This window comes from Oncorhynchus mykiss, chromosome 7, assembly GCF_013265735.2.
Source record: "Oncorhynchus mykiss isolate Arlee chromosome 7, USDA_OmykA_1.1, whole genome shotgun sequence".
Lineage (NCBI taxonomy): Eukaryota > Metazoa > Chordata > Actinopteri > Salmoniformes > Salmonidae > Oncorhynchus > Oncorhynchus mykiss.
In genome coordinates, this window is record NC_048571.1 from 88858784 (window position 1) to 88878542 (window position 19759).

Sequence of the window (19759 nt, forward strand, 5' to 3'; positions counted from 1 at the left end):
GGTGGTAAATATAAAGATCCAGTCCACCTAAAAAAAAAAACTGGAGACACCTTACACTTCAGTGTTGTGATGACAAAATCCTTGCAAAATGCATATCGCATAGAATTAAAAAGGTATCGTCAGATGTTATTCATCCTAATCAGACAGGTTTTTTTTTTTTTACTTGGACGATACATTGTAGATCATATAAGACAAGTACTGGAAACAACAGAACACTATGAAAACTCTGGGAAACCAGGCCTGGTATTCAAAGATGACTTTGAAAAGGCCTTGGATCAAGTACAACTGGAGTTTATATATATATAAATGCCTGGACTATTTTAATTTTGGAGAATCTCTTATACAATGGGTTAAAGTTATGTATAGTAACCCCAGGTGTAAAATAGTAAATAATGGCTACATCTCAGAAAGTATTGTATTTCCAAGAGGAGTAAAACAAGGCTGTTCTTTATCGGCATATTTATTTATTATGGCCATCTAAATGTTAGTTCTTAAAATCAGATTCAACAATATCAAGGGGGTAGAAACCCAGGGCTTAAAAACAAAAGTGTCATTGTTGATGATTCATGTTTTCTTTCAAATATTATGTATTGGATCGCTAAAAAAAGACAACTTTTACATTACTGTGTAGTCTACCAATAAAATGGTCAGACGGTGAAGTGGCCATATTCGGTATTCATATCTCGAAAAAAAGAAAAATTCTCACTACAATACATTTTTATTGAAAGTTAGCCAAATTAGATAAGATTTTGCGACCATGGAAAGGTCAACACCTGTCGCTCTGTGAAAAAAATCACCCCCATTAATTCTTTAGTCATATCCCAGGTGACCTTATGAACCTGCATACACTGAACAAGTCAGACCAAATTAAACAGGCATATTTATATAATGAATATCAATTCGGAGGGCAGAAATGATTAAATATTAAAGCATTAGACCTCAGTAAAGGCTTCAGTCATACAACAATTATACTTAAATCCAAAACTGGTTCTCCTTCAAAGCTGCCATCAAGGCAAAGTGTGGCTACTTTGAAGAATCTCAAATCTAAAATATATTTTGATTTGTTAAACACTTTTTTGGTTACTACATGATTCCATATGTGTTATTTCATAGTTTTGATGTCTTCACTATTATTCTACAATGTAGAAAATAGTAAATTAAATAAAAACCTAAGAATGAGTAGGTGTTTCCAAACTTTTGACTGGTACTGTATGTTTGAATGTATACACTACCGTTCAAAAGTTTGGGGTCACGTAAAAATATTTTGATTTCCATGAAAACATGAAATGAGTTGCAAAATGAATAGGAAATATAGTCAAGATATTGACAAGGTTATAAATAATTATTTTTAATTGAAATAATTGTGTCCTTTAAACTTTGCTTTCATCAAGGTTCAATAGTTCTTATATAGTTTGGAGCTGTGCTTTGGGTCATTGTCCTGTTGAAGAAGGAAATTGGCTCCAATTAAGCGGCGTCCACAGGGTATGGCATGGCGTTGCAAAATGGAGTGATAGCCTTCCTTCTTCAAGATCACTTTTACCCTTTACTTATCCCCCACTTTACCACCACCAAAGCACCCCCAGACCATCACATTGCCTCCACCAGACCATCACATTGCCTCCACCTCCCCCAGACCATCACATTGTCTCCACCTCCACCAGACCATCACATTGCCTCCACCTCCACCAGACCATCACATTGCCTCCACCAGACCATCACATTGCCTCCACCTCCCCCAGACCATCACATTGCCTCCACCTCCCCCAGACCATCACATTGCCTCCACCTCCACCAGACCATCACATTGCCTCCACCTCCCCCAGACCATCACATTGCATCCACCTCCACCAGACCATCACATTGCCTCCACCTCCACCAGACCATCACATTGCCTCCACCAGACCATCACATTGCCTCCACCTCCACCAGACCATCACATTGCCTCCACCAGACCATCACATTGCCTCCACCAGACCATCACATTGCCTCCACCTCCAACAGACCATCACATTGCCTCCACCTCCCCCAGACCATCACATTGCCTCCACCTCCACCAGACCATCACATTGCCTCCACCTCCACCAGACCATCACATTGCCTCCACCTCCACCAGACCATCACATTGCCTCCACCAGACCATCACATTGCTTCCACCAGACCATCACATTGCTTCCACCAGACCATCACATTGCTTCCACCAGACCATCACATTGCTTCCACCAGACCATCACATTGCTTCCACCAGACCATCACATTGCTTCCACCAGACCATCACATTGCCTCCACCAGACCATCACATTGCCTCCACCAGACCATCACATTGCCTCCACCAGACCATCACATTGCCTCCACCAGACCATCACATTGCCTCCACCAGACCATCACATTGCCTCCACCAGACCATCACATTGCCTCCACCAGACCATCACATTGCCTCCACCTCCACCAGACCATCACATTGCCTCCACCAGACCATCACATTGCCTCCACCAGACCATCACATTGCCTCCACCTCCAACAGACCATCACATTGCCTCCACCTCCACCAGACCATCACATTGCCTCCACCAGACCATCACATTGCCTCCACCAGACCATCACATTGCCTCCACCTCCACCAGACCATCACATTGCCTCCACCAGACCATCACATTGCCTCCACCTCCACCAGACCATCACATTGCCTCCACCTCCACCAGACCATCACATTGCCTCCACCTCCACCATGCTTGACAGATGGCGTTAAGCACTCCAATATCTTTTAATTTTTTCTGCGTCTCACGAATGTTCTTCTTTGTGATCCGAACACCTAAAACTTAGATTTGTCTGTCCATAACACTTTTTGCCAATCTTCCTCTGTCCAGTGTCTGTGTTCTTTTGCCCATCTTAATCTTTTATTTTTAATGGCCAGTCTGAGATATGGCTTTTTCTTTGCAACTCTCCCTTGAAGGCCAGCATCCCAGAGTCATCTCTTCACTGTTGACGTTGTGACTAGTGTTTTGTGGGTATTTAATGAAGCTGCCAGTTGAGGACTTGTGAGGCGTCTGTTTCTCAAACTAGACACACTAATGTACTTGTCCTCTTGCTCAGTTGTGCACCGCGGCCTCCCACTCCTCTTTCTATTCTGGTTAGAGACCGTTTGTGCTGTTCTGTGAAGGGAGTAGTACACAGCAATGTACCAGATCTTCAATTTCTTGGCAATTTCTCACATGGAATAGCCTTCATTTCTCAGAACAAGAATAGACTGACGAGTTTCAGAAGAAAGGTCTTTGTTTCTGGCCATTTTGAGCCTGTAATCAAACACACAAATGCCGATGCTCCAGATACTCAACTAGTCTACAGAAGACCAGTTTTATTGCTTCTTTAATCAGGACAACAGTTTTCAGCTGTGCTAACACAATTGCAAAAGGGTTTTCTAATGATCAATTAACCTTTAAAATTATAAACTTTGACTAGCTAACACAATGTGCCATTGGAACACAGGAGTGATTGTTGCTGATAATGGTGGTCTGTATGCCTATGTAGATATTCCATAAAAAATCAGCCATTTCCAGCCACAATAGTCATTTACAACATGAACAATGTCTACACTGTATTTCTGATCAATTTGATGTTATTTTAATGGACCAAAAATGTGATTTTCTTTCAAAAACAAGGACATTTCTAAGTGACCCTAAACTTTTGAACGGTAATGTGTATACACACACATACAAATTAGTAGATTTGGCAATTTCAGCCACAATCTCCATAGCCATGCAATCTCCATAGACAAACATTGTAAGTAGAATGGCCGTACTGAAGAGCTCAGTGATTGTCAATGTGGCACCTTCATAGGATGCCACCTTTCCAACAAGTCAGTCAAGTTTCTGCCCTGCTAGAGCTGCCCCCGGTCAACTAAATCTTGTTATTGTGAAGTGAGAACATCTAGGTCAACAAGCTCACAGAATGGGACCGCGGAGTGGTAGGCCACGTAGGCTCACAGAATGGGACCGCGGAGTGGTAGGCCACGTAGGCTCACAGAATGGGACCGCGGAGTGGTAGGCCACGTAGGCTCACAGAATGGGACCGCGGAGTGGTAGGCCACGTAGGCTCACAGAATGGGACCGCGGAGTGGTAGGCCACGTAGGCTCACAGAATGGGACCGCGGAGTGGTAGGCCACGTAGGCTCACAGAATGGGACCGCGGAGTGGTAGGCCACGTAGGCTCACAGAATGGGACCGCGGAGTGGTAGGCCACGTAGGCTCACAGAATGGGACCGCGGAGTGGTAGGCCACGTAGGCTCACAGAATGGGACCGCGGAGTGGTAGGCCACGTAAGCTCACAGAATGAGACCGCGGAGTGTGTACAAATTGTCTGTCCTCGGTTGCGACATTCACTACTGACTTCCAAACTGACTCTGGAACCAACGTCAGCACAATAACTGTTTGTCAGGAGCTTCATGAAATGGGTTTCCATGGCCGAGCAGCCGCACACAAACCTAAGATCACCATGCGCAATGCTAAGCGTCGGCTGGAGTGGTGTTGGACACTGGGGCAGTGGAAATGCGTTGTCTGGAGTGATGAATCACGCTTCACCTTCTGGCAGTCCCGATGGGACAAATCTGGGTTTGGCTGATGCCAATGCATAGTGCCAAATGTTAAGTTTGGTGGAGGAGAATTAACGGTCTGCCCCACATAATCTTCAGTGATTTCGAAGAGAATCACCAGACCACAATCTGCTTTTATGAATACAGGGACGTGTCAATGTGTGCCTGTTGATGTTGGCAATGGTATTCTAGGATCCACACTGTAATCGTACCATCGCTCGTGGATATAATTCACAACACTGACGAGTATTATAATACTTTGCCGACGCACTGTAGCCTCTGGGCTGCGGCAGTCATCCTGCCTGAATGTTCCTCGCTCTACCCAGACTACTGATAGTACTATGTCAGTATGTGGTCCTAGCTCAGTTGGTAGAGCAATAGCGGTTGCAACTCCATGATGTAAAACCAATGCACGGATCATCGCTCATGGATATAGCCTAATGCGAGTCGCTTTCGATAAAGCCGTCTGCTAAATGGTATATGCTATTATATATTATTATTATTGTGTTTAGACTTGTCTCTAATTTGAACTGGGCTGCCTGTGAGTGTTGTGAGGTTGGAGGTGGTATCGTTATGCATGGTTAGGGTTAGTGTGTGGTGTTAGTAACAGTATAATGTGTGTGTGTGTTTCCAGGTTGTCCAGAGTATCGAGGATCATCACTTGGAGGTGATATCTCTGTGCATGGTTAGGGTTAGTGTGTGGTGCTAGTAACAGTATAATGTGTGTGTGCGTTTCCAGGTTGTCCAGAGTATCGAGGATCATCACTTGGAGGTGATATCTCTGTGCAGGGAGAACGGGTTCCACGGCCTGGTGGCGTACGACTCAGACTATGCGCTGTGTAACATCCCCTACTACTTCTCTGCCCACGCCCTGAAGCTGAGTCGCAACGGGAAGAGCCTGACCACCTCCCAGTACCTGATGCATGAAGTGGCCAAACAACTGGACCTCAACCCCAACCGCTTCGTTATCTTCGCTTCACTTTTAGGTGGGTTGGTAACAGAGCTAACGTGTAGGTAGGTCGCTAACTAACATCACTTTAGGTGAGTTGGTAACAGAGCTAACGTGTAGGTAGGTCGCTAACTAACATCACTTTAGGTGAGTTGGTAGCAGAGCTAACGTGTAGGTAAGTCGCTAACTAACATCACTTTAGGTGAGTTGGTAACAGAGCTAACGTCAGTTAGCGACCTACCTACACATCACTTTAGGTGAGTTGGTAACAGAGCTAACGTGTAGGTAGGTCGCTAACTAACATCACTTTAGGTGAGTTGGTAACAGAGCTAACGTGTAGGTAGGTTGCTAACTAACATCACTTTAGGTGAGTTGGTAACAGAGCTAACGTGTAGGTAGGTCGCTAACTAACATCACTTTAGGTGAGTTGGTAACAGCTAACATGTAGGTAGGTTGCTAACTAACACCACTTGAGGTGAGTTGGTAACCGCTAACTAACATCACTTTAGGTGGGTTGGTAACATAGAGCTAATGTGTAGGTAGGTCGCTAACTAACATCACTTTAGGTGGGTTGGTAACAGAGCTAATGTGTAGGTAGGTCGCTAACTAACATCACTTTAGGTGGGTTGGTAACAGAGCTAATGTGTAGGTAGTTCGCTAACTAACATCACTTTTATGTAGGTTGGTAACATCACTTCTAAGAAGGAAGGTAACTTTTGGGTCGGTTTGCCAGACTCAGATAAAGCCTATTGATTGCTAACATAGAGATTTAGTGTCACTGCTAAGTCAGTGCTAATTCTGTTAGCCTCATGATGTCATGTAAACTGTCCTGCTTCAGGTAACCACATACTGCCCGATGAAGACTTGGCTGCCTTTCACTGGAGTCTCCTGGGTCCAGAGCATCCGCTAGCATCGCTCAAGGTAAACTAACTTGACGGTCAATGTAGTCCCCGGGAATCTGTTACATGCTGACCAAACCGTGTTGATTTTGTACCACCACACCAGACACGATCACCACACGCCGATTGAAATATCAAAACAAACTCTGAACCAATTATATTAATTTTGGAGACAGGTCGAAAAGCATTAAACATTTATGGAAATTTAGCTAGTTAGCTTGCTGTTACTAGCTAATTTGTCCTGGGATATCAATTTTGGGTTGTTATTTTACCTGAAATGCATGGTGTGGTCATTATGTTAGTCCCAGTAGCAGCTGGGGTATGTGAAAATTATTGAAATTATAAATTAAAATATTATAAATGTCTGTTGGATGTTATCTGTTCAAACTGTTGTTGACTAGTTAACATGTGACCAAAACAAAAGTGAAGAAAAAAAAAATGTATTCTCAAATTAAAGCATAAACACATATACAGTAGTTGCAATAAAGTCTAAACAACCCAATTTAATGAAGCATTTCATTGGTGCCTTGAATGTGTCCTCTGGTGTGACATCACCGTCGGGCAGCAGGTAGCCTAGTGGTTTTGGGGGGGTTCGGCCAGCAACCGAAAGGTTGCTGGATCAAATCCCCGAGCTGACAAGGTAAAACATCTGTCGTTCTGCCCCTGAACAAGGCAGTAGGACGTTATGTCACACAGATGGACACAACAGGCAGTCAAATTTGACAGTTAAAACAGAATTAATGACACTTTCCGAAGTTTTCTGACCACTGTAAAAAAATGTTTTTAAACATCAGTAATCGATCCTCATTAAACGATTTGAAGTGTACTTATTCCAATGACAGGGTGCCTTTCTTCGATATGATAACTGTTTCTCAGGCTCGCTCTGGAATGGCTTTGGGGATGATCAGTGAGATATACCTACTGGAACGTGTGCTACGGGTGGGTGTTGTTATCGTGTTTCTCAGGCTCGCTCTGGAATCGAACCCGTGATTTTCCGTTACTCGGCGGCAGGTAGCCTAGTGGTTAGAGTGTAGAGGCGGCAGGTAGGCTAGTAGTTAGTGTTGGGCCAGTAACCGGAAGGTTGCTAGAACAAATCCCTGAGCTGACAAGGTACAAATCTGTCATTCTGCCCCTGAGCAGTTAACCCACTGTTCCTAGGCTGTCATTGTAAATAAGAATTTGTTCTTAACTGACTTGCCTGGTTAAATAAAGATTAAATAAAGGTAAAATAAAAAAATAAAAAACGTGGTCGCCATGGTAGGCACAGAAACCACCATTGAAAGTTGATAGGGCAGACATTCAAATGAGAGACGCCAGTTGCCAGTTGCGTGCTTCTACACCTGCATTGCTTGCTGTTTGGGGTTTTAGGCTGGGTTTCTGTACAGCACTTTGAGATATCAGCTGATGTACGAAGGGCTATATAAATACATTTGATTTGATTTGCCACCAGAGTCAGTAAAAGCATCACCCGAAAGCACCCTGTATGTGTTTTGAGTCAGAAAAATGCACCTGTCCCTGAAGGTCAGCACTTGTTAGCTCCAGAATTGCCACACTTATCCAAGTCAATGAAATAAACCATAACTGATTTAATGAGCTATTCACAGGTTCATTGTACTGACCGTGTATACTAAGATTTGCATGGCTTAATCTTTGGGACAAGAATATGCTACTGGCAGGATCCACCCGGTAGACCCCTGCAACATTGAGGTTTACCTGGGTGCATAACGAGGCACAGGGGCAGTGATGGAGACGACCCGACCTACCCACAGCCAATGTCGCTCGAGAGGTGTTCAGTTGGAGGGTTTTTGGAGCCAACAGGGTTTGAGAAACGCAATGTGTGTCTGATGTCATCACTGCCCTGGCGTGCCACGCCCTGCGCCGGGAGATCGGAGATCCACTGAAACAGATGGGTCGACTTGGTCTTGCTCGGAGTGAGCCCAGCTGGCCCAATTGGCACGGGGGAACAGTCTCCAAAAGAGGCTGATGTCTGTCCTCCCAGGGTGGGTCACGTACCAATTGGTTGGTCAGGAGGAGTGAAACTGGTAGGACAGCGAGCGGGATCTAGGGGATGGATGGTCCAATGCAGGGAGCGAGAACCACGAATGGGAGCACCATAGCCAGTCCCCAATATCTGCCTGCACCATCACTAGGACCAGATGATTAAAATAAATTGACCCTCCACAGAGGGCAGAGAGAAACCCAGAGGTAGCCAGAGGAATGGCCACCAGTTGAAAGTGAGAAAACCAGGTGTGGATGAATGAATACCTAAATGTTTCAGGAAGCTAGGCGTATGTGGCACGTCACTACTTCACAGGATGTCTTTATTTATAAAAAAATGTGTTTATTAAAAATGCCTTCTGGAACGTGAACTTTCATGTCTTAATAACAAACTTGTATTCCATCTGTAAATATGAACATATATTTTATTTGATATAGTGTGTGTTTTAGACTATGATGTGAAGATCAACATGACCTGCATCAAAATCAGATAAGGATATAGGCCAAAGATAAAGTTTATTTTTACCTGGAGTTTTTCCTTATTATCAAATTTTTAAAATCATTTTTAGTCTTAATCTTTGGTTGTTTACTAAACTACTCACTGTGTTTAAAACACGGACTCACATGTGAATCCTTAAGGAGATGGGTGGGGCTAAGGATTAAGAGGGTGTGAACGAATGGGTGTAGACAAAGAAGAGCTCTCCAGTAGGTACCAAAACATTCAAGGGCCATTTTCTCAAAAGTGGGTTTACAAGTTTATCAACTTTCAAATCACAATTACTTTCCCATTGTTCCTCAAATGCAGTGTATGATATACAATTTTCTAGCTCATAGTCTCTACTTTTATCCAATGAAAAAACTATTTCAAATTTTACCACAACATCTTATTGTTAATAGTAAGCATTCCATTTCCCCACGACATGTTTTCATTGCTTTTTATACTTCAATTGTAAAATTATTTTCATGTAAGAATTCAAAAGACGTCACACCAAAGGACTAATTAACTGATCCATTTTATGGCAGAGAAGATAAATATTTCTGATAAAGCTTATTATTTTCACACTGTGTGATCCAGCTATGTCTTCTGTACGTCCTCATTCCAAGAGCAAGTGCTCCCGCCGTGTGACGTGGTGATCAAGGCTGTCTCTAACCTCTGACCTCTAGGTGCGCGCCCACCAGCTAGTGCTCCCGCCGTGTGACGTGGTGATCAAGGCTGTCTCTAACCTCTGACCTCTAGGTGCGCGCCCACCAGCTAGTGCTCCCGCCGTGTGACGTGGTGATCAAGGCTGTTTCTAAACTCTGACCTCTAGGTGCGCGCCCACCAGCTAGTGCTCCCGCGGTGTGACGTGGTGATCAAGGCTGTCTCTAACCTCTGACCTCTAGGTGCGCGCCCACCAGCTAGTGCTCCCGCCGTGTGACGTGGTGATCAAGGCAGTGGCTGACTACGTTCGAAACATGACGGACTTCAGCGACCTGGAGGCCATCGCTAACGACATCTTCAGACACTCACAGGTACTCGCAGACATCTTCAGACACTCACAGATACAGAACACCTGACAGGGCTATATTGTGGTACATGCATCACCTAGCAGGGTCTTCAAACATTCACAGGTACATTAATGGAGGGACGAGATATCAGGACTATTTAAGAACCTTTTGTGTTGATTTATTGCTTTTGACTGAGTAACATGGCTGTTTCTTATTCCAGTCCAGTTCAACATGGCTGTTTCTTATTCCAGTCCAGTTTAACGTGACTGTTTCTTATTCCAGTCCAGTTTAACATGGCTGTTTCTTATTCCAGTCCAGTTTAACATGGCTGTTTCTTATTCCAGTCCAGTTTAACATGGCTGTTTCCTAGTCCAGTTTAACATGGATGTTTCTTATTCCAGTCCAGTTTAACATGACTGTTTCTTATTCCAGTCCAGTTTAACATGGCTGTTTCTTATTCCAGTCCAGTTTAACATGGCTGTTTCTTATTCCAGTCCAGGACCGATGACAAAGTTGTTCGCTTTAAGAAAGCAGTGGAGTACTACTCAGCAGCCAGCAAGTCTCAACACTTCTCACCTTACCAAGGTAAGTTCACCCACCTCACCTTCTCTCTGTAGCCCAGTAGACTGAGGCAGAGAGAGACCTGAGGCAGAGAGAGACCTGAGGCAGAGAGAGACCTGAGGCAGAGAGAGACCTGAGGCAGAGAGAGACCTGAGGCAGAGAGAGACCTGAGGCAGAGAGAGACCTGAGGCAGAGAGAGACCTGAGGCAGAGAGAGACCTGAGGCAGAGAGAGACCTGAGGCAGAGAGAGACCTGAGGCAGAGAGCCAACTAGCAGAGTAGCTCTGTGATGTGAGAGATTCTCCCAGGCATTGTGTGCACTCTGGAATGGCTGCTATTCCCTTTGCATACAAATAGGCTGCTTTAGAAAGGCTTCTTGCATTGCGGCCCCAGTCGGCTTGTTGGAACTTTGTAAAAACTTGTCTATCCCTCCACACTGACCCGAAGCAGACTGGTCTAACTCCACACTGACCTGAAGCAGACTGGTCTAACTCCACACTGACTTGAAGCAGACTGGTCTGACTCCACAGTGACCCGAAGCAGACTGGTCTAACTCCACACTGGCCCGAAGCAGACTGGTCTAACTCCACACTGACCTGAAGCAGACTGGTCTAACTCCACACTGACCCGAAGCAGACTGGTCTAACTCCACACTGACCCGAAGCAGACTGGTCTAACTCCACACTGGCCCGAAGCAGACTGGTCTAACTCCACACTGACCTGAAGCAGACTGGTCTAACTCCACACTGACCTGAAGCAGACTGGTCTAACTCCACACTGACCTGAAGCAGAATGGTCTAACTCCACACTGACTTGAAGCAGACTGGTCTAACTCCACACTGACCTGAAGCAGACTGGTCTAACTCCACACTGACCCGAAGCAGACTGGTCTAACTCCACACTGACCCGAAGCAGACTGGTCTAACTCCACACTGGCCTGAAGCAGACTGGTCTAACTCCACACTGACCTGAAGCAGACTGGTCTAACTCCACACTGGCCTGAAGCAGACTGGTCTAACTCCACACTGACCTGAAGCAGACTGGTCTAACTCCACACTGACCTGAAGCAGACTGGTCTAGCTCGTCCGTCCCTCCACACTGGCCCGAAGCAGACTGGTCTAGCTCGTCCATCCCTCCACACTGGCCCGAAGCAGACTGGTCTAGCTCGTCTGTCCCTCCACACTGGCCCGAAGCAGACTGGTCTAACTCCACACTGGCCTGAAGCAGACTGGTCTAACTCCACACTGACCTGAAGCAGACTGGTCTAACTCCACACTGGCCTGAAGCAGACTGGTCTAACTCCACACTGACCTGAAGCAGACTGGTCTAACTCCACACTGACTTGAAGCAGACTGGTCTAACTCCACACTGACCTGAAGCAGACTGGTCTAACTCCACACTGACCCGAAGCAGACTGGTCTAACTCCACACTGACCCGAAGCAGACTGGTCTAACTCCACACTGACTTGAAGCAGACTGGTCTGACTCCACAGTGACCCGAAGCAGACTGGTCTAACTCCACACTGGCCCGAAGCAGACTGGTCTAACTCCACACTGACCTGAAGCAGACTGGTCTAACTCCACACTGACCTGAAGCAGACTGGTCTGACTCCACACTGACCCGAAGCAGACTGGTCTAACTCCACACTGGCCCGAAGCAGACTGGTCTAACTCCACACTGACCTGAAGCAGACTGGTCTAACTCCACACTGACCTGAAGCAGACTGGTCTAACTCCACACTGACCTGAAGCAGAATGGTCTAACTCCACACTGACTTGAAGCAGACTGGTCTAACTCCACACTGACCTGAAGCAGACTGGTCTAACTCCACACTGACCCGAAGCAGACTGGTCTAACTCCACACTGACCCGAAGCAGACTGGTCTAACTCCACACTGGCCTGAAGCAGACTGGTCTAACTCCACACTGACCTGAAGCAGACTGGTCTAACTCCACACTGGCCTGAAGCAGACTGGTCTAACTCCACACTGACCTGAAGCAGACTGGTCTAACTCCACACTGACCTGAAGCAGACTGGTCTAGCTCGTCCGTCCCTCCACACTGGCCCGAAGCAGACTGGTCTAACTCCACACTGGCATGAAGCAGACTGGTCTGACTCGTCCGTCCCTCCACACTGGCCCGAAGCAGACTGGTCTAACTCCACACTGACCCGAAGCAGACTGGTCTAACTCCACACTGACCTGAAGCAGACTGGTCTAACTCGTCCGTCCCTCCACACTGGCCCGAAGCAGACTGGTCTGACTCCACACTGACCCGAAGCAGACTGGTCTGACTCCACACTGACCCAAAGCAGACTGGTCTGACTCCACACTGACCCGAAGCAGACTGGTCTGACTCCACACTGACCCGAAGCAGACTGGTCTGACTCCACACTGACCCGAAGCAGACTGGTCTAACTCCACACTGACCCGAAGCAGACTGGTCTGACTCCACACTGACCCGAAGCAGACTGGTCTAACTCCACACTGGCCTGAAGCAGACTGGTCTAACTCCACACTGACCTGAAGCAGACTGGTCTAACTCCACACTGACCTGAAGCAGACTGGTCTAACTCCACACTGACCCGAAGCAGACTGGTCTAACTCCACACTGACCCGAAGCAGACTGGTCTAACTCCACACTGACCTGAAGCAGACTGGTCTAACTCCACACTGACCCGAAGCAGACTGGTCTAACTCCACACTGACCCGAAGCAGACTGGTCTAACACCACACTGGCCCGAAGCAGACTGGTCTAACTCCACACTGACCCGAAGCAGACTGGTCTAACTCCACACTGACCCGAAGCAGACTGGTCTAACTCCACACTGACCCGAAGCAGACTGGTCTAACTCCACACTGACCTGAAGCAGACTGGTCTAACTCCACACTGGCCCGAAGCAGACTGGTCTAACTCCACACTGACCCGAAGCAGACTGGTCTAACTCCACACTGACCCGAAGCAGACTGGTCTAACTCCACACTGACCCGAAGCAGACTGGTCTAACTCCACACTGACCCGAAGCAGACTGGTCTAACTCCACACTGACCCGAAGCAGACTGGTCTAACTCCACACTGACCCGAAGCAGACTGGTCTAACTCCACACTGACCCGAAGCAGACTGGTCTAACTCCACACTGACCCGAAGCAGACTGGTCTAACTCCACACTGGCCTGAAGCAGACTGGTCTAACTCCACACTGGCCTGAAGCAGACTGGTCTAACTCCACACTGACCTGAAGCAGACTGGTCTAACTCCACACTGACCCGAAGCAGACTGGTCTAGCTCGTCTGTCCCTCCACACTGGCCCGAAGCAGACTGGTCTAACTCCACACTGACCCGAAGCAGACTGGTCTAACTCCACACTGGCCTGAAGCAGACTGGTCTAACTCCACACTGACCTGAAGCAGACTGGTCTAACTCCACACTGACCTGAAGCAGACTGGTCTAGCTCGTCCGTCCCTCCACACTGGCCCGAAGCAGACTGGTCTAGCTCGTCCATCCCTCCACACTGGCCCGAAGCAGACTGGTCTAGCTCGTCTGTCCCTCCACACTGGCCCGAAGCAGACTGGTCTAACTCCACACTGACCTGAAGCAGACTGGTCTAGCTCGTCCGTCCCTCCACACTGGCCCGAAGCAGACTGGTCTAACTCCACACTGGCATGAAGCAGACTGGTCTGACTCGTCCGTCCCTCCACACTGGCCCGAAGCAGACTGGTCTAACTCCACACTGACCCGAAGCAGACTGGTCTAACTCCACACTGACCTGAAGCAGACTGGTCTAACTCGTCCGTCCCTCCACACTGGCCCGAAGCAGACTGGTCTGACTCCACACTGACCCGAAGCAGACTGGTCTGACTCCACACTGACCCAAAGCAGACTGGTCTGACTCCACAATGACCCAAAGCAGACTGGTCTGACTCCACACTGACCCAAAGCAGACTGGTCTGACTCCACACTGACTCGAAGCAGACTGGTCTGACTCCACACTGACCCGAAGCAGACTGGTCTGACTCCACACTGACCCGAAGCAGACTGGTCTGACTCCACACTGACCCGAAGCAGACTGGTCTGACTCCACACTGACCCGAAGCAGACTTGTCTGACTCCACACTGACCCGAAGCAGACTTGTCTGACTCCACACTGAGCCGAAGCAGACTGGTCTAACTCCACACTGACCCGAAGCAGACTGGTCTAACTCCACACTGACCTGAAGCAGACTGGTCTAGCTCGTCCGTCCCTCCACACTGGCCCGAAGCAGACTGGTCTAACTCCACACTGACCTGAAGCAGACTGGTCTAGCTCGTCCATCCCTCCACACTGTCCCGAAGCAGACTGTTCTAGCTCGTCCGTCCCTCCACACTGGCCCGAAGCAGACTGGTCTAGCTCGTCCATCCCTCCACACTGGCCCGAAGCAGACTGGTCTAACTCCACACTGGCCCGAAGCAGACTGGTCTGACTCGTCTGTCCCTCCACACTGGCCCGAAGCAGACTGGTCTAACTCCACACTGGCCCGAAGCAGACTGGTCTAACTCCACACTGGCCCGAAGCAGACTGGTCTAACTCCACACTGGCCCGAAGCAGACTGGTCTAACTCCACACTGGCCCGAAGCAGACTGGTCTAACTCCACACTGACCCGAAGCAGACTGGTCTAACTCTACACTGACCCGAAGCAGACTGGTCTAACTTGTCCGTCCCTCCACACTGGCCCGAAGCAGACTGGTCTAGCTCGTCTCCCTCCACACTGGCCCGAAGCAGACTGGTCTAGCTCGTCCGTCCCTCCACACTGGCCCGAAGCAGACTGGTCTGACTCCACACTGACCCGAAGCAGACTGGTTTAACTCCACACTGACCTGTTGCAGACTGGTCTAGCTCGTCCATCCCTCCACACTGGCCCGAAGCAGACTGGTCTAACTCCACACTGACCTGAAGCAGACTGGTCTTGCTCGTCCGTCCCTCCACACTGGCCCGAAGCAGACTGGTCTAACTCCACACTGACCTGAAGCAGACTGGTCTAGCTCGTCCATCCCTCCACACTGTCCCGAAGCAGACTGGTCTAGCTCGTCCGTCCCTCCACACTGGCCCGAAGCAGACTGGTCTAGCTCGTCCGTCCCTCCACACTGGCCCGAAGCAGACTGGTCTAGCTCGTCCGTCCCTCCACACTGGCCCGAAGCAGACTGGTCTAACTCCACACTGGCCCGAAGCAGACTGGTCTGACTCGTCCGTCCCTCCACACTGGCCCGAAGCAGACTGGTCTAACTCCACACTGGCCCGAAGCAGACTGGTCTAACTCCACACTGGCCCGAAGCAGACTGGTCTAACTCCACACTGACCCGAAGCAGACTGGTGTAACTCTACACTGACCCGAAGCAGACTGGTCTAGCTCGTCCATCCCTCCACACTGTCCCGAAGCAGACTGTTCTAGCTCGTCCGTCCCTCCACACTGGCCCGAAGCAGACTGGTCTAGCTCGTCCATCCCTCCACACTGGCCCGAAGCAGACTGGTCTAACTCCACACTGGCCCGAAGCAGACTGGTCTGACTCGTCTGTCCCTCCACACTGGCCCGAAGCAGACTGGTCTAACTCCACACTGGCCCGAAGCAGACTGGTCTAACTCCACACTGGCCCGAAGCAGACTGGTCTAACTCCACACTGGCCCGAAGCAGACTGGTCTAACTCCACACTGGCCCGAAGCAGACTGGTCTAACTCCACACTGACCCGAAGCAGACTGGTCTAACTCTACACTGACCCGAAGCAGACTGGTCTGACTCTACACTGACCCGAAGCAGACTGGTCTGACTCCACACTGACCCGAAGCAGACTGGTCTGACTCCACACTGACCCGATGCAGACTGGTCTAACTCCACACTGACCCGAAGCAGACTGGTCTAACTCCACACTGGCCCGAAGCAGACTGGTCTAGCTCGTCCATCCCTCCACACTGGCCCGAAGCAGACTGGTCTAACTCCACACTGACCTGAAGCAGACTGGTCTAGCTCGTCTGTCCCTCCACACTCGCCCGAAGCAGACTGGTCTAGCTCGTCCATCCCTCCACACTGGCCCGAAGCAGACTGGTCTAGCTCGTCCGTCCCTCCACACTGGCCCGAAGCAGACTGGTCTAACTCCACACTGGCCCGAAGCAGACTGGTCTAGCTCGTCCATCCCTCCACACTGACCTGAAGCAGACTGGTCTAACTCCACACTGGCCTGAAGCAGACTGGTCTAACTCCACACTGACCTGAAGCAGACTGGTCTAGCTCGTCCATCCCTCCACACTGGCCCGAAGCAGACTGGTCTAACTCCACACTGACCTGAAGCAGACTGGTCTAGCTCGTCTGTCCCTCCACACTGGCCCGAAGCAGACTGGTCTAACTCCACACTGACCTGAAGCAGACTGGTCTAGCTCGTCCATCCCTCCACACTGGCCCGAAGCAGACTGGTCTAGCTCGTCCATCCCTCCGCACTGGCCTGAAGCAGACTGATCTGACTCCACACTGACCCGAAGCAGACTGGTCTGACTCCACACTGACCCGAAGCAGACTGGTCTAGCTCGTCCGTCCCTCCACACTGACCTGAAGCAGACTGGTCTAACTTCACACTGACCTGAAGCAGACTAATTATTAATGAATGAGACTCCGGTGAAACTGAATGGTTCATCTGTCAGACCTTTTAACAGGTTTAACTGAACTGAAAGGACCCGTGTAGAACCTCACATGACCACAGAAAAATGTTCAAGCTCTCAATGTGCTGTCTTAAATGTCAAATGTAGTTGAGTTACACTGCTGTGTTAAGCTGAATGATTGTGTGTGTGTGTGTGTGTGCTCGCCCTTCTCCCTTCCTGTCAGTGTGTGTGTGTGTTACGCTGTATTAAGTGTGTGTTTCCCCCACCAGTTGGACCAAACCAGACAGGAGGACCTGTAGTTTCTTCAGTAGCAGCAGTTCTGTCACACTACGCAGCTCTAGCTCCGCTGCCTCAGACGCTCAACATTCCTCCCCTGTCGGGGAAACCTGGGGTGAGACTGGCTGGGGGAGAGGAACCTCGTTTTGACCAGGACCTAAACAAACCTCTTAATTAGCTCAAGAGTGGCACACTGTTCTTGGCGACACACTCTAAACATGCTCTTAGCTCATAGCTACTCACCCAAGCATGTGGTGTATAAACATGTTATGTGTAGTTATACTGTAGCGGTATTTATTAGAGAAGGGTAAAGAAAGATTTTGTTGGGGCGCCAGGCAGGTATTAACCATGCCGAAAGGAAAAGAGTAGAATAGAGAGAGTACCACTACCAGACCCACACACATCAGCAGAAGAGACTGCCTAGAGGGTAGCCTGTTTCCCAGATAGCCAGTGGAGAGAAAAAAGAATACACACCATATAAAACACACATCACAGCACAGGGGTAACCGCAACAAGAATACCTCATACAATAATACTAATACTAATAATGGCAGAGCAATTGAACAGCAACTTCATACAAGAACGAACCCAGTCATCAACAGAGGATTTGCAATAATCTGTATTATTTTCTAGTGGATGAGTGCAGAGGGTATGAATGTGGGGGGTGTTCATCGACACAACAAAGGCCTTAAAAATGTCCACAGTCTTCTCGGCCACATGTCATTAGTACATCTCAATACAGTTCACATAACAATACACAACTTGCAAGCAACCTCCCTTTTAACTGAAATGTCCAAATACTTCTGGCAGGGCAATAATAGTCCAGCTCTAATGAACTTCAATGGGAAGTGCATTGGAAAAATAGAGAGTCTGTTGCAGGGTAAAGCACTGGAACGATAGAGGGAAGAGAAAAAGAGAGATCTTAGCTGTGGTCTTCAGGCGTGCAGGTGTACTGTCTGACTGTCCGATGGTTTGTTGGTTTGCATGTTAAAGCTTCGCAACAATGTTGCTACTAATCCTTGCGGTCCATAACGGGCGCGGTCCCAACCGAAAACAACCACGACCTAGAGCGATCACGCCGATGATTGAGTTAAACACTCTATAAACTACACATGCTGAAAATAAACCAAACTTCTGCAGCACAGCACACACAATCAAACTGTCGCGCCACCAAAGAGCCCCTCCCCAAAGAGCCCCTCCCCAAAGAGCCCCTCCCCAAAGAGCCCCTCCCCAAAGAGCCCCTCCCCAAAGAGCTGAACGAGCTCTCTTTATTTCCTCCTTCCTTACTGCTCATGCGCTCCTAAAGTGGCAGTGCACGGTGAAGGCTCCGTGCAGATTTCGCCACAATACTTTCATTAGAGGCCAAACATGTGGTGCATTAACATGTTATGTGTAGTTATACTTTCATTAGAGGCCAAACATGTCATACAATCTTGCTATCTAACAGTTAAAAACAAACCTTTTAGAGAAAGCTAATGTTGTTGAGATGAGGCTAACATGTTGTTTATCTCCAGGTCCAGCCTGTCTACACAGCCCCCCCGGTCGTAGAGCCTGGCCCGGGGACTGGGGCTAATGCTGGTCCTGGTGGTGACCCTGGTCTCAGTCCTGGTACTTGTGGTTCTGGTCTGGCTGTGGAGGCAGCGGTGGGGAAGACCCTGGCAGAGCAGGTCCCAAGCAGCTTCAGCAACATTCCTCCTAAAGAGAAGCACACGCCGCTTTACGAGAGGTCTTCTCCCATCAACCCCTCTTTTCCCCCGGGGGGCACGGCCGCCACCAGCCCCTCCTCCTCCTCTTCCACCACCTCCTCAGAGAACGAGGACAACGCAGGCTTCACTGCCAAGTAGGTTTTGTTATAGTACCTATTACATTACCTACTGCCATGTCAGTGCTGTTACGTTTACCTTGCCAGGTCGGTTCCGTTACACTGCCTGTTGCCAGGTCGGTTCCGTTACACTGCCTGTTGCCAGGTCGGTTCCGTTACACTGCCTGTTGCCAGGTCGGTTCCGTTACACTGCCTGTTGCCAGGTCGGTTCCGTTACACTGCCTGTTGTCAGGTCGGTTCCTTTACACTGCCCGTTGCCAGGTCGGTTCCGTTACACTGCATGTTGAGCACTGCCAAGTTTAACACTAGAACCGCTAGGTCTCGACCGACCACCCCTTCAAGCTAATGAGCAGTCATTCTGAATGCTACATTCTAACAGTGTGATTAATGCATTTAACATCACTAAAATAATAATTTGATAGTGTTTAGGAAGGTCTTAGGTAACATTAGAAATGAAAATACATACTAGAATGTTCATTAGCTGATCTGTAGGCTATATCTAAAAACACAAACAGTAACATATTTTTTACAAGAGAACGACTGATAATTGGCCGAGCC

At 48.5% G+C, this 19759-nt stretch overlaps 1 protein-coding gene across 4 annotated transcripts in view; it reads left to right on the top strand.

The window, feature by feature from the left end:
• The window catches only part of LOC110510506 (constitutive coactivator of PPAR-gamma-like protein 1 homolog), a 121850-nt gene that overhangs the window by 5688 nt on the left and 96403 nt on the right, over positions 1-19759 (top strand). For all 4 annotated transcript variants that reach the window (XR_005052692.1, XM_036984351.1, XM_036984350.1 and 1 more), the window contains exons 2-7: positions 5325-5571; positions 6373-6455; positions 9815-9943; positions 10414-10504; positions 17373-17494; positions 18894-19219. Coding sequence is in view for 3 of the 4 variants with exons in the window: in XM_036984351.1 (XP_036840246.1) it covers positions 5325-5571; positions 6373-6455; positions 9815-9943; positions 10414-10504; positions 17373-17494; positions 18894-19219 (998 nt within the window). In the remaining variant the exon portion in view is untranslated. The remainder of the gene's footprint in view (positions 1-5324; positions 5572-6372; positions 6456-9814; positions 9944-10413; positions 10505-17372; positions 17495-18893; positions 19220-19759) is intronic.